At 54.8% G+C, this 16,027-nt stretch overlaps 1 protein-coding gene across 1 annotated transcript in view; it reads left to right on the top strand.

Moving 5' to 3' along the window:
- Positions 1-7,801, top strand: part of GMEB2 (glucocorticoid modulatory element binding protein 2) — a 20,985-nt gene extending 13,184 nt beyond the window's left edge. The window contains exons 4-9 of the mRNA XM_007954666.2: positions 4,297-4,400; positions 5,309-5,466; positions 6,171-6,242; positions 6,536-6,673; positions 6,841-6,963; positions 7,143-7,801. Coding sequence (XP_007952857.1) covers positions 4,297-4,400; positions 5,309-5,466; positions 6,171-6,242; positions 6,536-6,673; positions 6,841-6,963; positions 7,143-7,801 — 1,254 coding nt within the window. The remainder of the gene's footprint in view (positions 1-4,296; positions 4,401-5,308; positions 5,467-6,170; positions 6,243-6,535; positions 6,674-6,840; positions 6,964-7,142) is intronic.
- Positions 7,802-16,027: the final 8,226 nt, after the last annotated feature.

Here is a 16,027-nt window from a genome sequence, read left to right on the forward strand (position 1 = left end):
TTCTGCGTCCGAGGGAAGATCATTGTAAGGCTGCCACCCGCCGGGTCCCATTCTGCGTCGGAGGGGAGATCACTGTAAGGCTGCCACCCGCCGGGTCCCATTCTGCGTCGGAGGGGAGATTACTGTAAGGCTGCCGCCGGGTCCCATTCTGCGTCCGAGGGAAGATCACCATAAGGCTGCCGCCGGGTCCCATTCTGCGTCCAAGGGAAGATCACTGTAAGGCTGCCACCCGCCGGGTCCCATTCTGCGTCGGAGGGGAGATCACTGTAAGGCTGCCGCCGGGTCCCATTCTGCGTCGGAGGGAAGATCACCGTAAGGCTGCCGCCGGGTCCCATTCTGCGTCGGAGGGAAGATTACCGTAAGGCTGCCGCCGGGTCCCATTCTGCGTCGGAGGAAAGATTACCGTAAGGCTGCCGCCGGGTCCCATTCTGCGTCGGAGGGAAGATCACTGTAAGGCTGCTGCTGGGGCACACGGTTAGAGGACTCTGTCAGTGGGCATTTCCTGATCTGGAAAGTCGTGCTGAGCTTCTGAAAGAGAACCCAGTTCTTAAGAAATACAGGTGAAGTGCTTAGGGGTGCTTGAGCGATGCAGGCAGCACCAAAGGAAGATGGAAGGGATGCACAGAGTCACTGCACCAAGAGGAATTGGTGAACGTTCATCCATTTCAGGAGGTGGCATATGATCAAGAAGCAGTGGTACTGAAAGAAGAAATCCAAGTTGCATTGAAGAAATTGGTGAAAAACTAGGCTCCAGGAATTGACAGAATACCCATTGAGATGTTTTAAGAAATGGATGCAAAGCTGAAGGTGCATGCAACGATGGGTCTCTCCTCGTCCAGAGCAAAGAAGAATGAAGAAAAACAAAAATTCATGGAAGCAATTAGTCCTAGAGACTGGTACACCATGTGATCTGCAGCCTACACAACTATGAGATCAGAAGAACTTGATGGTGCCTGGCTTCCATTGTCAGCCACCTGGAGGGGGATCTATGCTCCTGGATAGAAGGGGAGAACAATATGAAACAAAACTCAAAAATCATTTGGAGGGAAAAAAAGGGGGGGGACTAGGTTTGCTGGTCTGATAGAGCCTGGTTGAACCACTGAAACTATGGCCCCTAGCTGCCCTTCAGGTCTGGAATTGAACTCATACCTGTGGCTTCCAGCCAAACAAAAGACAGCCATCTGAGCTGGACATTTACCTGAGGTGGATACACTCCTTGGAGAGAACAATCATGGGAGGAAGAAGGACTGTTTATGCACAGGGAAACAGCTCAGGGGGCAGGAGAGCATGGAAGGATGGACACAGGGAAGAGCTAACTGTCGGGAGGAAGTGGGAGGGGAGCTGTTACATTGTGATAAATGTCGTGAGACAGTGTATGTGAACTGCTGTATGGAAAGTGAATTTGCTCTGTAAATTTTCACCCAAATCACAATTTAAAAAAAAAAAAGCTGAAGGTGCTCACGTATTTATACCAAGAAGTTTGGAAGACAGCTGCCTCGCCAATAGACTTGAAGAGATTGACGTCTGTGCCCATTCCAAAGAAAGGTGATCCAAAAGAATGTGGAAATTGTCAAACAGTATCATTAATATCACATGTGAGTAAAATGTTGCTGAAGATAATTCAAAAATGGTTGCAGCATTTTATTGACAGGGAACTTCCAGAAATTCAAGTTGGATTCAGAAGAGGATGTGAAATGAGGGACTTCCTTGCTGATGTCAAATGGATCCTGGCTGAAAGCAAAGAACACCAGAAAGATGGTTACTTGTGTTTTATTGACTATACAAAAGTATTCAATTGTGTGGATCATAACAAATTATAGATAACATTGAGAAGAATGAGCATTCCAGAACACTTAATTGTGCTCATGAGGAACCTGTACATAGACCAGGATGCTGTTGTTCGAACAGACCAAGGGAATACTACATCGTTTAAAATCTGGAAGGGTGTATGTCAGGGTTGTATCCTTTCACCATACTTACTCAATCAGTATGCTGAGCAAATAATCGGAGAAGCTGGAGTATACGGGAAGACTCATTAACAACCTGCGATATGCAGATGACAGCACTTTGCTGGCCGAAAGTGAGGATGACTGGAAGCACTTAGTGATGAAGATCAGAGACTGCAGCCTTCAGTATGGATTACACCTCAACATAAAACAAAAACCCTCACAGCTGGACCAGTTAGCAACATAGTGATAAATGGAGAAAAGATTGAGGTTGTCAGGGATTTAATTTTTCTTGGATCTATAATCGGCACCCATGGAAACAGAGTCAAGAAATCAGACATTGTACTGCGCTGGACAAATCTGCTGCAGAAAAAGCTGTTTGGAGTGCCAAAGAGCGAAGGTGTCACTTTGAAGACTAAGGTGCTCCTGACCCAAGCCATGGTATTTTCAGTCACCTCATACGCATGTGAGAGCTGGACAGTGAACAAGGACTGAAGAAGAGTTGATGCCTTTGAATTGTGATGCTGGTGAAGAATAAAAATACCATGGTTGCCAGAGGAGCGAACGATATCCTGCAAGAATTGCACCTGGAATGCTCCTTGGAAGTGAAAATGGCCAGACTTTGTCTCGCCTGCTTCGGTCATGGTATCAGAAGGGACCATTCCCTGGAGAAAGATGCCATGCTTGGTGAAGTGGAGGGTCAGTAGAAAAGGGGCGGACCCTCAACGAGGTAGACTGACACAGTGGCTGCGATGATGGGCTCAAGTGCAGCACGCATTGCGATGCTGGTGCAGGGCCGGGCAGTGTTTCGTTCTGTTTTGCATAAGGCTCACTATGACTGGGAACCGATTTGACAGCCCCTAACGACAACCGCTGACTCGACCGCCCCTAATGACAGCCATGTTATTGGTTGTTTCTTGAGTTTGAAAACCATGCAGTGGTTCTCTGAGGAACCCTGTTCTTAGAAAATCTGTGTGAAGTACTTAGGGGGGTAGCACTTCAGGAAAGAACAGTGTGCGTGCATACACTGGACCATATGATCCACACAGAGAACGGCAAGGCACGGGGAAAAACGTGAGCAGTGGGTGTGTTTGGGTAAAGGGGTGCTTTCAGGGTCCTGCAACTATTCTCCCAGTTGTTCTGTGAGTTTGACATCATATCAAAATAGAGTTCCACACAAACAAGGGGTTTTCCGTGGGTCACAACACAGTGGAGTTGAGCAGGGGATAGACCCTGTCCCTGTGTGGAGGAAGGGCCATCCCTGGGCTCCCAGGCCAGTCTGCTCGAGTCCATGGGCAGTGAACACGTTCCAGACAGGAGTCTGCAATAGCAGAGCTCTGCTGACGATGCTAAAGAAGGTATCCCAGACAGCGAGGAAGGGGCTCCAGAGAGAAGTTTGGAGATGCAAGATGGCACGAGGAGAAAGCGACTGATTGGTCATGCCATGTGAGGATGTGGAAAGGCACAGTGTACGGCATGCAGCTGTGGGCAGGGCGTGGACTTGGGTTACCTCTGGACTTAGCACTGAGCAGGCCGGCTGCTGTCTTAGTGCCTGGCTGCCCCACAAGGAGTGATGAGTCCATCAGATGGACACCAGGAAGGGGGTGCACAGGAGGTGGGTGAGGAGCTCTGGAGTACACTGTGTGGGTGGAGATGGACCCCTGGTCAGCAGGAAGCAAGGCTGGGCTTGTGGTGGCTGAGGGGCCAGATGGGTGCCTGTGTGAGGGTGGTGACCCAGGGGATGGAGGGTGGAGGTATTTCCTGGACCCCCATTCCTGAGGGAGCTAGTGATGGGACTGAACAACTTCCTGGGTGCCATCCTCATCTGAGATGGGTCAGGGAGAGGAAGTGTACAGATGCAAGGAACTGAGAGAATTTTAAAAGGGAGGGCTCCCCAGGCTGGGCACACTTGCCCTGAGGGGAGCCTGGTCTTTGGGGTGAGGTATAGGAGCTGGGGCTCTGTGTGGCAGCAGCCAGGGGATCTTGTGGAGGAGTGGACTGCAGGCAGGAGAGGCCCCAAGAGCAGGAACCACTGGACGAGGAGTGGACTCCGCGCCGACCTCTGCTCTGCAGCAGGGTGGAGATCAGGTGCCCTCAGGTCACCTGGGTCCTGCCTCCCCCCCAGTATAGTGATGCTCACGTCCACCCGGCCCAAGCCAGGTGACTGGTAGGAAGTTAGTTCCCTCCCCATCCACCACACACAGTGGGGCACCTCCTGTTTTACTGACACTTGTTCTTCCTGAGCCGGGCACTGGTGTGAGGACCATGTGGGCTGGGTGGACCCCACTGTGGTCCCCTGCAGGCCCAGGTCTGAGCCAGGCCTCATGCAGCCATTGTGCTTCCTCTGCAGTATGATGAGCATGTCATCAGCCCGAAGGAGTTTGTCCACCTGGCTGGCAAGTCCACCCTGAAGGACTGGAAGCGGGCCATCCGCATGAACGGCATCATGCTCCGGTGGGTCTGCATGCTGTTGCCACTGGGCCTCGGTCTGGGCCTTGGGGCCGAGGTGTGTGAATGCAGGGAACGCAGGCCTGCGCGCTGGCGCCGCTGGGCCTCGGTCCGGGTCTTGGGGTCGAGGCGTGTGAACGCAGGGGACGTGGGTCTGTGCACTGGCGCCATTGACCTTTGGGGCCGAGGCGTGGGAATGCAGGTCTGCGTGCTGATGCTGCTGGCCTTCTGTCTGGGCCTTGGGACTGAGACTTGTGAACGCAGGGAACACAGTGAATGTGGGCAGCCGCCCTCCTGAGCAGCCATACGGCACGCACCCTGGGCAGCACACAATCCTTCAGACCTTCACAATTTTCTGCCAGATCTCTTAATTTCCAGACTTTTCACCTGGAGGCACTGATGACCCTTTTCCTGTTAAAACACGACCCACATGCACAGGATAGGATGGTGGCTGATGCCTCACGTTCAGGCACTGAGTGTGGCCTGATGTCCTTTATCTGTGCCTCTCTTACTCCCCATTACTGAAGTATCTGTACAAAGTGCACATGGTGTATGTGGGTAGCTCAGTGGGTGTCTCCAGAGGGGGCCGGCCGTTCCTGGACTCCTCCATGGGCCCTTCTCCCCTGATCTTCCCAGCACAGCTTCCACTCCTGGTCCTCTGGATGCTGTCTTCTAGTGAGTCGCCTGTCAGGGCCAACCCAGACCAGGTACCTGAGAGGGGGCCCAGAGGCATCTGGGCTGGTGCAGCAGTCCTAGTGATACAGGAAGAGGTGAGGGAGGCCAGGTGGCCATCCCCCGAGGCTCCATGAGGCCCCTTGACTGGGATTGGGTCTCTGAGAACTTTCCTCCCTTCCCTGACGGGGGGACAGACCCCATGGTGGGAAGGGGTGTGAGATGCACCGTCCCTCATGCAGGAAGATCATGGACTCCGGGGAGCTCGACTTCTATCAGCACGACAAGGTCTGTTCCAACACCTGCCGCAGCACCAAGATCGACCTGTCAGGGGCCCGCGTGTCCCTGAGTAGCCCCTCGTCGGCTGAGTACATCCCCCTCACCCCAGCCCCAGCTGACGGTATGTGTCCTGCCTCGTCCACAGCTCCACTTTGGCCACCACAGCCAGCCACTCTCCGCACCCCAGAGGCCCTCTCTCGTGTGGCGTGGCACTCGCAGCGCTGCCCCATTCTCTCAGACCCTGTGGGGTGTGTACATGTGTGTTCACATGTATGTCTGTTCACAGGCTGCACATGTGTGAACATGCATGCTTATGTGTGGTCATGGGTGTGTCCTCGGAGTGCCTGGCCACTAGGTGTGGGCTGGCACATCCAGGTTGGTGTCTAAGCTCTGGTGGCAGGAGAAGTAACATCCCCTGGAAGCCTTAGGCTCAGTGATGAGAGAAAGTCTTTACAAGTAGACTTGACATGGAGTGAACTCTCAACTCCTGGATCATGTGACACCCTTGTGTTGTCCCTGAGCTGATCAGCCCACACGCCCATCCCCGGCCCCAGCCCACGAGGCAGTGCTGAGGGCAGTGGCCTGCCTGTACCTGGGACAGGTCCAACTTCTCCCTCTGCCATTCTCATGGCGGTGTGAGCAGCAGGTAGTACAGTGTCATGCCTGACAGTGAGTCCATCCTGACAGGCCGTGCTGTCACTCCAGTGGCCGGCAGCAGAAGGGCTGGCCCATCAGTCTACTAGGGGCGGGCCTTTCTGCTTTTGGAGAGATTGTGGGAGGCTTGTCCTGGGATGAGGCTCACATGTGCTTCCTTTCTGGTTGCAGTGAATGGATCTCCTGCAACCATCACCATTGAGACCTGTGAGGACCCTGGAGACTGGACCACGGCCATAGGGGGTATGGCATCTGCCTGTGGCATCTGACGGGGAGTGGGGGCACCCTGCAGTGCCCCAGCTGTGAGGAAATGGGGATCCTTGTGGGGTGAAGTGCCTTTCACCAAGGTGGGTACTTGGCAGCAGAACTCCTTTGCTTAAATTTCCAGAACCTACCTTCACGACAGCCCCACCAGTGGCAACATGGGGCCCTATGCAGCATGGCTCTGAGCAGGACATCAGCTCTGTCCGACTCTGGGGCTGGGAGGGCAGTGCCTGGGCAGGGCCTTTGCTCATTGAGCCCACCTTACCTCACAGATGACACGTTTGCCTTCTGGCGGGGGCTGAAGGATGCCGGGCTGCTGGACGAGGTCATCCAGGAGTTCCACCAGGAGCTGGTAGGGACCATGAAGGGCCTGCAGCAGCGCGTCCAGGACCCCCCACTGCAGCTCCGAGGTGAGGCCTGCAGCCAGCCCCCCGGCTCTGGCAGTACAAGAGGGTGACCTTTGAAGAACCCTGCTGACGAGTCTCAGACTGGCAGCTGGACCCCAGGGAGGCAGGCCCTGTCCTGGAGGACGTGGCTGCCTTTGGGGGCTCCTGACCTCACTGTCTGCCTTTCTAAGATGCAGTCCTCCTCAACAACATTGTGCAGAACTTCGGCATGTTGGACCTGGTGAAGAAGGTGCTGGCCAGCCACAAGTGTCAGATGGACAGGTCCCGGGAGCAATACGCCCGCGACCTAGCAGGTAGGGAGCCGTGACTGGGCAGTAGGGAACAGTATGCCTGTGCCCTGGCAGATAGGGGTCTGTGATATTCCAGGCCACCTCTCCCTGACTGTCCTCTGCACTCTATCCTGACCACCCTTCTGCTCTGGCCACCCCTGACCCCACCCACCCTTTCTGCCCTGCCCGCCCTCTCCCAACAGCCCTGGAGCAGCAGTGTGATGAGCACCGGAAGCGGGCCAAGGAGCTGAAGCACAAGTCCCAGCACCTGAGCAACGTGCTCATGACACTGACCCCTGTGTCTCTGCCACCACCTGTGAAGCGGCCCCGGCTGGCACGCGCCACGTCAGGGCCGGCCGCCATCGCCTCCCAGGTGCTGGCACCGTCTGCACAGATCGCCCTCACCCAGGGCGTGCCCGTCTCCCAGCTGGCCAGTGTGCCACTCAGCAAAGTGGTGTCTGCCTTGCCTGCCCCTACCCTGAGCAAAGGCCCCCCACAGGCTCCGCCCACCAGTGCCCCAGCCTCCCCACTGCTGGGGGGCTACACAGTTCTGGCCGCCTCTGGCGCCACCTTCCCCAGTGCTGTGGAGGTGCACCCGGATGCGTCGAGTCTCACAGTCCTGAGCACGGCAGCCCTGCAGGACGGCAGCACGGTGGTGAAGGTGGTGAGCCCCCTGCAGCTGCTCACGCTGCCTGGTCTGGGCCCCACTGTGCAGAACGTGGCCCAGCTGTCCCCCGGGGGCGGCACGATCGTGACAGTACCCACAGGGGCCGTCGAGGGCACCGTGGCTGCCCCGGGGCCGGACGAGCACACAGCCACCATCGAGGTGGCCACTGTGGCTGAGGACCATGAGCAGAAGTAGCAGAGAGGGCAAGGCTTCTTGTGGGCAGGCAGGCTTGGCTGCCTCTCCTGGCACGTGGGCCATTGGGCTCGGCGGAGGGGTCCCCAAGGGGCTGCTGAACCAAAGAGAGGAAATGCCAAGAGAGGAGACCCAGGAGAGGGTACAAGGCACGAGCGCGGCTGGAACTGGGTCTGCACAGCTGGACCCCTTCCTCCTCCTTGGGAAATACATTTTTCCACCTGTTGCTTACTAAGGCTGTTCACATGCGGGCTTCAGCAGATTGAGTGGGAGGGCGAGGGATGGCGGGTGGCACCGGGCAGGCCGGAGCACGGGGCCTGAGGTCCACGGCCCCTGCAGCACCGCCCACTGGGCCCCATGGAGCCTGAGCCGGCTCGGGAAGGGACTTTATGCCACTTGTCTTGGGAACCAAGCCCAAGTGTGGACACTGGATCCTATGGATTTGGTTCTTCCTTCACCTGTCGGCTGCAGTGCGGCAGTATGTTCTCTACTCTGGGGACTTCTGTGGCCGGCAGGTCCCTATGACTCAGGGCTTGGGGCTGTGACCCTGACAGGAGGCTGTGGGAGGTGCTCCCTCTGCCTGGCACACGGGGCGCTGCTGCGCAGAAACTGTGAGTGTTGTGAGTGAATTCCTTAGACTTTCAGGAAGAGTCAGACGTATGTGTTCTCAACCAAAACAATGCTGAGTGCCTGTTCCCTGGCCCCGGCCCTGTTGCTCTGGCTTCAAGTGCCCTATTGGAGCAGCCCCTGGGCCCTCGGGTGCTAGGCTGGAGCTTGGTAGCAGTGGGGGGGCAGTTCCACTTCGCCTGCCTGCCGACTGCTGTGATCTGGGCCTCCCGGCCTGGGGTCTGGGGAAAGCCAGCGGAGTGGAGGCGCCAGGCAGGCCCAGTGCCCCCTCTGCCTGGGGCAGCTCTCGACGGACCCTGTGTGGCCGGCATCATCCGAGCTCCAGAACTGGGGTGGGCACAGGCAGGGTTGGGTAGCGGGCTCTGTCCCCTGGCGGTGTTCTTGAGTGGGCACCAGCTTCCTGCCTTGCAGCCCTCCACCACCAGGTGGCAGGGTGGAGGGCACGTAGGGGACGGGACTCAGGCCCGCTGCCCTGTCTCGTGGCTTTGCGGGGCCTGGCTGTGACAGATGGACTCCACCTAAGGCTTTCCTGTTGCCCATGGCAGTCTGGCATTGATGGTCTGTCCATCTTCCTGCCCTTCTGTCCTCCATCCCACTGAGTGCTCCAGGCCCACCACGGCCTGCCTTGTAGCCAGGCCTGCCCTATGCCAAGCTACCGACGTCCTGCCTCAACTGTCCTTTTCTGTTACTTGCTGTTCACTGATGTCATAAGTCAGCTGGTGTTGGGGTGATGTTGGGGTGATGGGGTGCTACTCATGCCCTCAAGCTCAGTTTTCCTTGACTTGAGAGTCTGCTAGGTGTGGCCCGGGGCTGCTCGGGTGACCCCGTCAGCCCTGCTGCCCCAGGGCCCACGCCCTTGGCACACACCAGCTCAGCCCCCGTTGAGAGCCACGTTGCAGATACACCTCTGGCCTTGCAGCACTGTTCCTGTCATGTCTCCTACAGCCTCGCCCTCAGACCTGACACTGCTGTGCCCCAGGCTGTAGGTGGAGCGTGGGTTCCTTTTACTTCTCTTTTACCAGCTTGACTGGGGGCCTTTCCTGCCCTGCCCCTTCGGCCATTGGAAAAAGTTAATGTTGGGGCCAAAGATAAGCCAGAGACCAGCTTTGGGTGATTCCGAGTGGCACGTCCCAGCCCTGGTGCCTTGGGAGGCCCCAGGCTCTGAGAACTCCCTCCACTGAGCAGACAGCAGCCCTGTAGGTGCCCCCAGGGCCCAAGGGAAGAGCTTGTCTAGGCAGCCTTGGGTTTGGTTTCCAGGGGAAGTGGCGCGGCACTGCGAGCCGCGGTGTTGCTGGAACCGTGTGGTGTTTTGGTTTCAATAAAAGCACCTTTCGTATGTGGTGTCTGCCTCTTGCCGTGGAGCTTGTGGGGGGCGGAGTAGCCATTTGTGGCCTGCCGTGTCCTTAGACAGGAGGTCTTGAAAAGACCACTGGGGCCCCAAGATCCACCTGTGTGTCCCTGACATCTTCACAGGAGTAACCTCCGCTCTGCCCAGCAGGGCTGCCCCAACTACAAGGACGCTGGACAACATGCCTGGAAAGGCCCAGCCAAGCTTGTGCTCCACAGGCTGGGCCCCAGCACCCAGCACCCAGGCCCCGGCACCTGCTTCCAGCGTTCCTGTCACTGGTCCCTCGGCCTTGGGGTCCTTATCCCAGATGGTCCCACTCGGCTCTGACGGGGAGGGCATCATTGTGTTGACAACTGTTCTGGTTTTACCTAGTGCTGCTCTGACAAGAATATACCACAAATGGGATGGCCTTAACAAACAGGAGTTTATTCTTACAATTTGGAGGCTTTAAGTCCAAGTTCAAAGTGCCAGGCTCTAGGGGCTGGGTGAAAGCCCTTCAACCTTGGGGTCTAGCTCTGCCTCCTGCTTCCAGCCCACTGGAACTAGAGGCATTTCTTCACTCAGACGGCTGCTGAGGCTGAGAAGCCCCCAAGGTTGACAAGTAAAAAGGCACAGTCCTGATATTACCAAACCACATGGCAAATTTTAAGTCCCTTGTAAGCCCAAAGTCCGCAAAGCATAGCAGGCTGCTGAACAATGACACGGCTACATGCAGGGTCCAAGCGTGCCATCGCCTAGAGACCATTCCCAAGGGCTTCTTATATACAGGAAGCAGACCACAGACCCAAAGGCAACTACTCAGCTGCTTGTAGATGCCACCATGGAGCTGGCTGCCAGTCTCCTCATAGACATTAACTACCACCAGCTGCCCAGCCACTCAGCCAGGCCCAGCCAGGTTGACAAAAACATAGCCACCACAATTCCACCCCTTGTCAACATGGCGCCTGTACAGACCTTCAATGGGGGGTATCTGTACAGGTCTCCTCCACTGGGTGGCTCCAGTCCCCTGGTTCCTGAATGGTGACCTCACCCCTTGGCCCGGCGGGGCCTGTTCCTCTCCCTCTTGGGCATGGCAGCCCCGCCCCCTCACTCCTGGGCAGCGGCTATGGCTCCATCCCACTGGCTCTTTGAAACCAGGCGTGGGGGCCCAGGGCTATGGTCACCATTATTGTAAGGCTCAGATGCCCCTGGCCAGAGCCTGTTGGATGGGGGACCAGGTGGCTGGAAGAGCTGGTGACTTGGGCCTACTCAGCCTCCTGGATGTGTCCTGGGTTGGAAGTGGGGCTCTGGTCTCAGTTGCTCCCCGTGAGATGGTGGCCTAGCTCTAGCTGGACTGGGGTCTGGGAACCATGTGTGTCTATAGTATCAGTCTCCCACCCTCCACACAGGCCTTCCTCATGGTCTTTGGATCAGATACCCACCTGTCACTCAGCCCATCCAGCTTTTGGCTGGAGGAAGAGGGGCAGTGGGGAGGAGCCCCCGGCAGTGCTAGCACACAGATCATGAGGGTCAGCCACAAAAGCATGGCAGGGGGTGGGGAAGACAAGGACTAGAGGGATACCACAGCCGAGAGACACGGGCCTGGGCAGGAGGGCATGGCCTGGTGGCAGTGGCCCTGGGATAGGTGGTCCTTGTGGGGCTAGGGCTGGGAGAGTGGCCCTGGGGTGTAGTCTCTGTTCCTCCCTTTCTCTCTGCAGGTACCAAACATGGGAGCAAGGGGTCTTCAGATCTCCAGCCTTTAAGATGAGGTCATACCTGCTGCTGCCTGAGTTTCTGGGCTGCAGAAAGCATGAGCATAAGAAATGGTTTTCTACAACCGAATTTTAGGGTAATCATTACGCAGCCACAGTAACTAGGACGTCCTGATCCATGACCGGCTTCTTTCCCACTAAGGCCCACATGCAGACCAGCCTCTGGGCTGCCTGAGGGGCTGGAGCGGGGGGGAGAAGCTTTACTGCTTGTGTTCTTCCCAGTAGGGACGCCATGGCTGGACGCCCCTCAGCAGTGGTAGGGTTTCCACAGGGCAGTTTTGTCTTGGCCCAGCCCAGGACCTCACAGACTTCCAGGGTAGATGCCATGCAGTTTTCACTGCACTGTGAGAGCATGACAAGTTTGTGCAGGCTTCTGGCTTCTGTCCCCAGCCTGGACAGGAGTCCTGTTTGGTGGGTAGGGTGGGCTGTGTTCTAGGCATTGGTAGAACCCATACAGGCCTGGTCTTTGCCCTGCCAGCCCCATCTGGGCTCTGGACCCTCTCCTAGTGAGGGGTGGGATGGGTGGCACCGCTAGCTCCCCAAACCAGCCAGAGTATACCACTTGCCTCTAAGACACTAGGTCCAGAGTCCCTGGGGGTCACTCAGTTGGCCCCACCTGCTCCTCCCCAGATATTCCTTCTCTGTTGTGACACCTGGTGGGGCGTCACATTTGAGTCAGCTCGAAATGCACTGAACTAATTTGTATGAACACACCTCACATGCACATGCACAAAGACACACATTTGTTTATTTCAGTAAATGGAATCATTGTGGTAAAAAGTACTTACACTGACTGCCACTCAATTCCTCCTCCAGCTCATAACCATCCCATTTTTGTAACATTTGTCTCTGTTCTTGGACTTTGCATACATGGAACTATCTGTTAAATTTCTTTTGTGTCTGCCTTCTTGCATTCATCATGTTGTATGACTTACCCATGCTCTTTGTATCAGTTGTACCGGTGTTTTTGTTTTCCCTGAAGGGTCTTTCATTGTATGAATACACCACAGTGTGTTTACCTAGGCACCTAATGGTGGACACTTCAGCAGTTTCTAGCCTGGGGCTATTAGGGATAAAGGTAAAATCTGTGTGGAGGTGTGCCTTCATATCTCCTGGGCAGCTACTGAGGTGTGGACTTGCTGTGTCGTATAGTAAGTGCGTTTTAACTTTATCAGAAATGACCAACCTGCTTTCCAAAGTGGCTGTTCCATTTTGTATTCCCACCAGTGATGTATGAAAGCACCTGATGCTCCATGTCCTTGCCAACACTTGGTATGGTCATTTTTTAAATTTAGTCATCTAATGGGTAAGAAGCATTATTTTGTTTTAAAAAAGTTGATTGTGGTGAAATATATGAAACATAAAAGTTGCCATCTTGTGGCTTCCAGCCAAACAATAGGTGTATAAGGTGAACATTTACACCAGGTAGTTACACTCCTTAGAATGATCAATCATGGGAAAACAGAAGGGAAGTGTTTGCACAGGGAGATAGCTCAGGGAGCAGGAATGCATAGGAAAGACACAGGGATGAGGTAACTATAGGGAGAAGGTGGGAAGAGAACTGTTGGGGGGATTGCAGTCAATGTCATGAAACAAAATGTGTATGAACTGCTGTGTGGAAAGTGAATGTGCTCTGTAAACTTTCACCCAAATCACACATGTACACACAAGTCATCATTGTAACCATTTTTAAGTACACAGTTCAGTGACATCAATTACACCAAGTTGTGCAGTCATCACTTCTAGCTATTTCCAAAATTGTTAATCACCCCAAACAGAAAATTAAAGCAATACTTCCATATTCCACCCCCACTCTGACTCTGGTACCAAAAAAAACCCAAACTCTCTACCATCGAGTTGGGTCCAACTCCTAGCAACCCCTCCTGGGGTTTCGAAGGTGGTGTCTGTACGGAAGCAGATTGCCGGATCCGACTCACGGCAACAACCCCTCCTTGGGTTTCCAAGGTGGTATGTACATGGAAGGAGATTGCCGGATACGACTCGCAGCAAGCCCTCCTTGGGTTTCCGAGGTGGTGTATCTGCTGAAGCAGATTGCCCAGGCTTCCCTCCAAGGAGCAGCTGGTGGGTTTCAGCCCCTAATAAAATTCTGATTTCTATACATTTGCCTAGTCTAAGAGCCTCACATAAGCGGGTCACACAGCATTTGTCCTTCTGTGATGGACTGACTTCACGCAGCATGAGCTTTCCAGGGTTCATCCGTGTAACGGCATTAGCGTGGATCAGAGCTTCGTTTCCCATCGTGGCTGAATAACACACCATTGTATGTATGGGCCACATCTTGTTTGTCCGTTCTTCTGTGGATGGGCACTTGGATTGGGCCCCCCTCTTGGCTGCTGTGAATAGTGCTGCAGTGAGCACTGGTGTACAGGCATCTGAGTCTCTGCTCGGGTCTTCTGGGTATGTTCAGGAGCAGAATTGCTGGGTTATATGGTGACTGTACGAGTCCCTGGGTGGCACAAATGCGTCAGTGCTTGACTGCTGGCTGAAAGGCTGGGATTCAGACCCAACCAGCGGTTCCTCAGAAGACAGTCCTGGCAGTATGCTTCTGGAAAGTCACAACCACGAAAACCCTGGAGCAGTTGTCTGTGCACATGGGGTCACTTCAAGTCAGCACCAACTTGAAGGCAAGTAACAACCACAACACGGTCAGGCTGTGTTTAATGTTCAGAGGAGCTGCCAGACTGGTGGCACCATGTTCCACCCCACTAGCAGTGGGTCAGGGCTCCAGTTTTTCCATGTCCTTGCCAACACTTATTTTCTCCTTTGTAAATAACAGCCACTCTAGTGAAGGTGCAATGCTAGCCCCTGTGTCTCACTGAGTTTTGATGTGCGTTTCCTTCCCTGGTGGTTAATACCCTGAGCATCTTTTCTTGTGTTATTGGTCATCTGTATATTTTCTTATGTGAAATGTCTGTTCAAGTATTGTGTTCATTTAAAAACAAACAAACTGGACTTTTTAAAATAAATGGTTGGATTTTAAGAATTTTAACAATAATCTGGCTACAAACTCATCCTCAGATGTATCTTGAACATTCTCTCCATCAGTAGCTGCATTTCCATTTTCTTACTAGTGTCTCGTGACACGCAGACATTTTAAATATGAAACCTAGTTAACCATTTTTTCCTGTTATGTTAGTGCTTTTTATGTCCTTTCTAGAAATACCTGCCCACCTCAAGGTTGTGATGAGATCCTCTGTTTTCTTCTAGAAGTTTTGGCTTTAGCTTTTATGTTTACATAACCTGGCTGAATGAATTGTTGTGTGTGGTGTGAGGTAGGGATTGTGACTTCTCCCCCATCCCCACACGTTTATGCGGTTGTCCAGCACCATCTGCTGAAAGACTGTCCTCTCCCTGCCTTGGTGCCCTCTTTAGAGCACCAGTTCACCCCATAGTGTGAGTCTAGATTCTCTGCTGCCCCTCTCTCCATTCTGACATTTGCAGTTATGTTTCTCCCAGCACTCCATGTTTTGTAAGGAGGGGAACTTCCGGCATCTTCCCAGTGCCTGCCATGGAGGAGTCAATCACTGAATTTTCTTATTACCTCAGCCACTACCTTTTACAGCAGCAGGACCTGGAGGTGCCTGGCATCTGAGGGATCCAGGATGGAGGGGAGCTGGGTCTGGAGAGGGGCAGCCATGTCCTAGGAGCGGCAGGCAGGCTGCATGAGGCCCAGAGGTCAGGAGCATGGACTTGAACCTCCGGCAGTAGGAGCAGAGGCTTCCCACCCTTCCAGCCTGAGTGCCTCCACGTATCTGGATACACCCACAGTGGGGCAGGGGCAGAGTGACAGGGTGAGAGGTGAGAAAGGCACAGAGGAAGCAGTGGGTGCTGGCTTGTTACCCTCCAGGGGACCTCAGGAGAGGCCTGGTCAAGCCCAGGTTGCCTGGGGAGTGCAGGGAACCACCTGTCACTTAGATCCTCACCACCATCATCTCCATTTGCTCTGTATGCCATACCTCATCCTCACCCCTGCATAGGGGCAGGCAGCTTCCAGCTCAGGCCTGGTCTGAGGACTCCAGGCAGGGTCCAGGGAGTCTGAGGGCAGAGGTGGTGGTTGGTGGGGCACACATAGAGGTAAGACCCGCTGGGTCAGGGAAGCACAGGGGAGGGGACAGGACAAGGGCAGCTGTGAGACCTCGGTGGGCATGTAGCCATCTGGAGGGAAGTCAGACCCCACACACACACCTGGATCCCTTCTTCACAACCTTCTCCCTGACCTTCTCCCCCTGACCCCACAGGGATGGATGATTCCAAGGGGTCCTCCTGGCTGCGTCCCCTGCAGTTGAGGCTAGGGTCCTTCTGAGAGGCTGACAGTGTCTGAAACTTCTCTGACTTACATACTCCTCTCTCTGGGGCAGGGTGTGACCTTCTGACTGGGATGAGAGGGGCTCTGGTGCCCGTTTGAAGTATTACTCCCCATAACCAAACCCACTGCCATTGAGTCGCTTCCGACTGACAGTGCTCCTAGAGGACACAGTGGAA

Source organism: Orycteropus afer, unplaced genomic scaffold (assembly GCF_000298275.1).
Source record: "Orycteropus afer afer isolate SDZICR_OR568_19922 unplaced genomic scaffold, OryAfe1.0 scaffold00469, whole genome shotgun sequence".
Lineage (NCBI taxonomy): Eukaryota > Metazoa > Chordata > Mammalia > Tubulidentata > Orycteropodidae > Orycteropus > Orycteropus afer.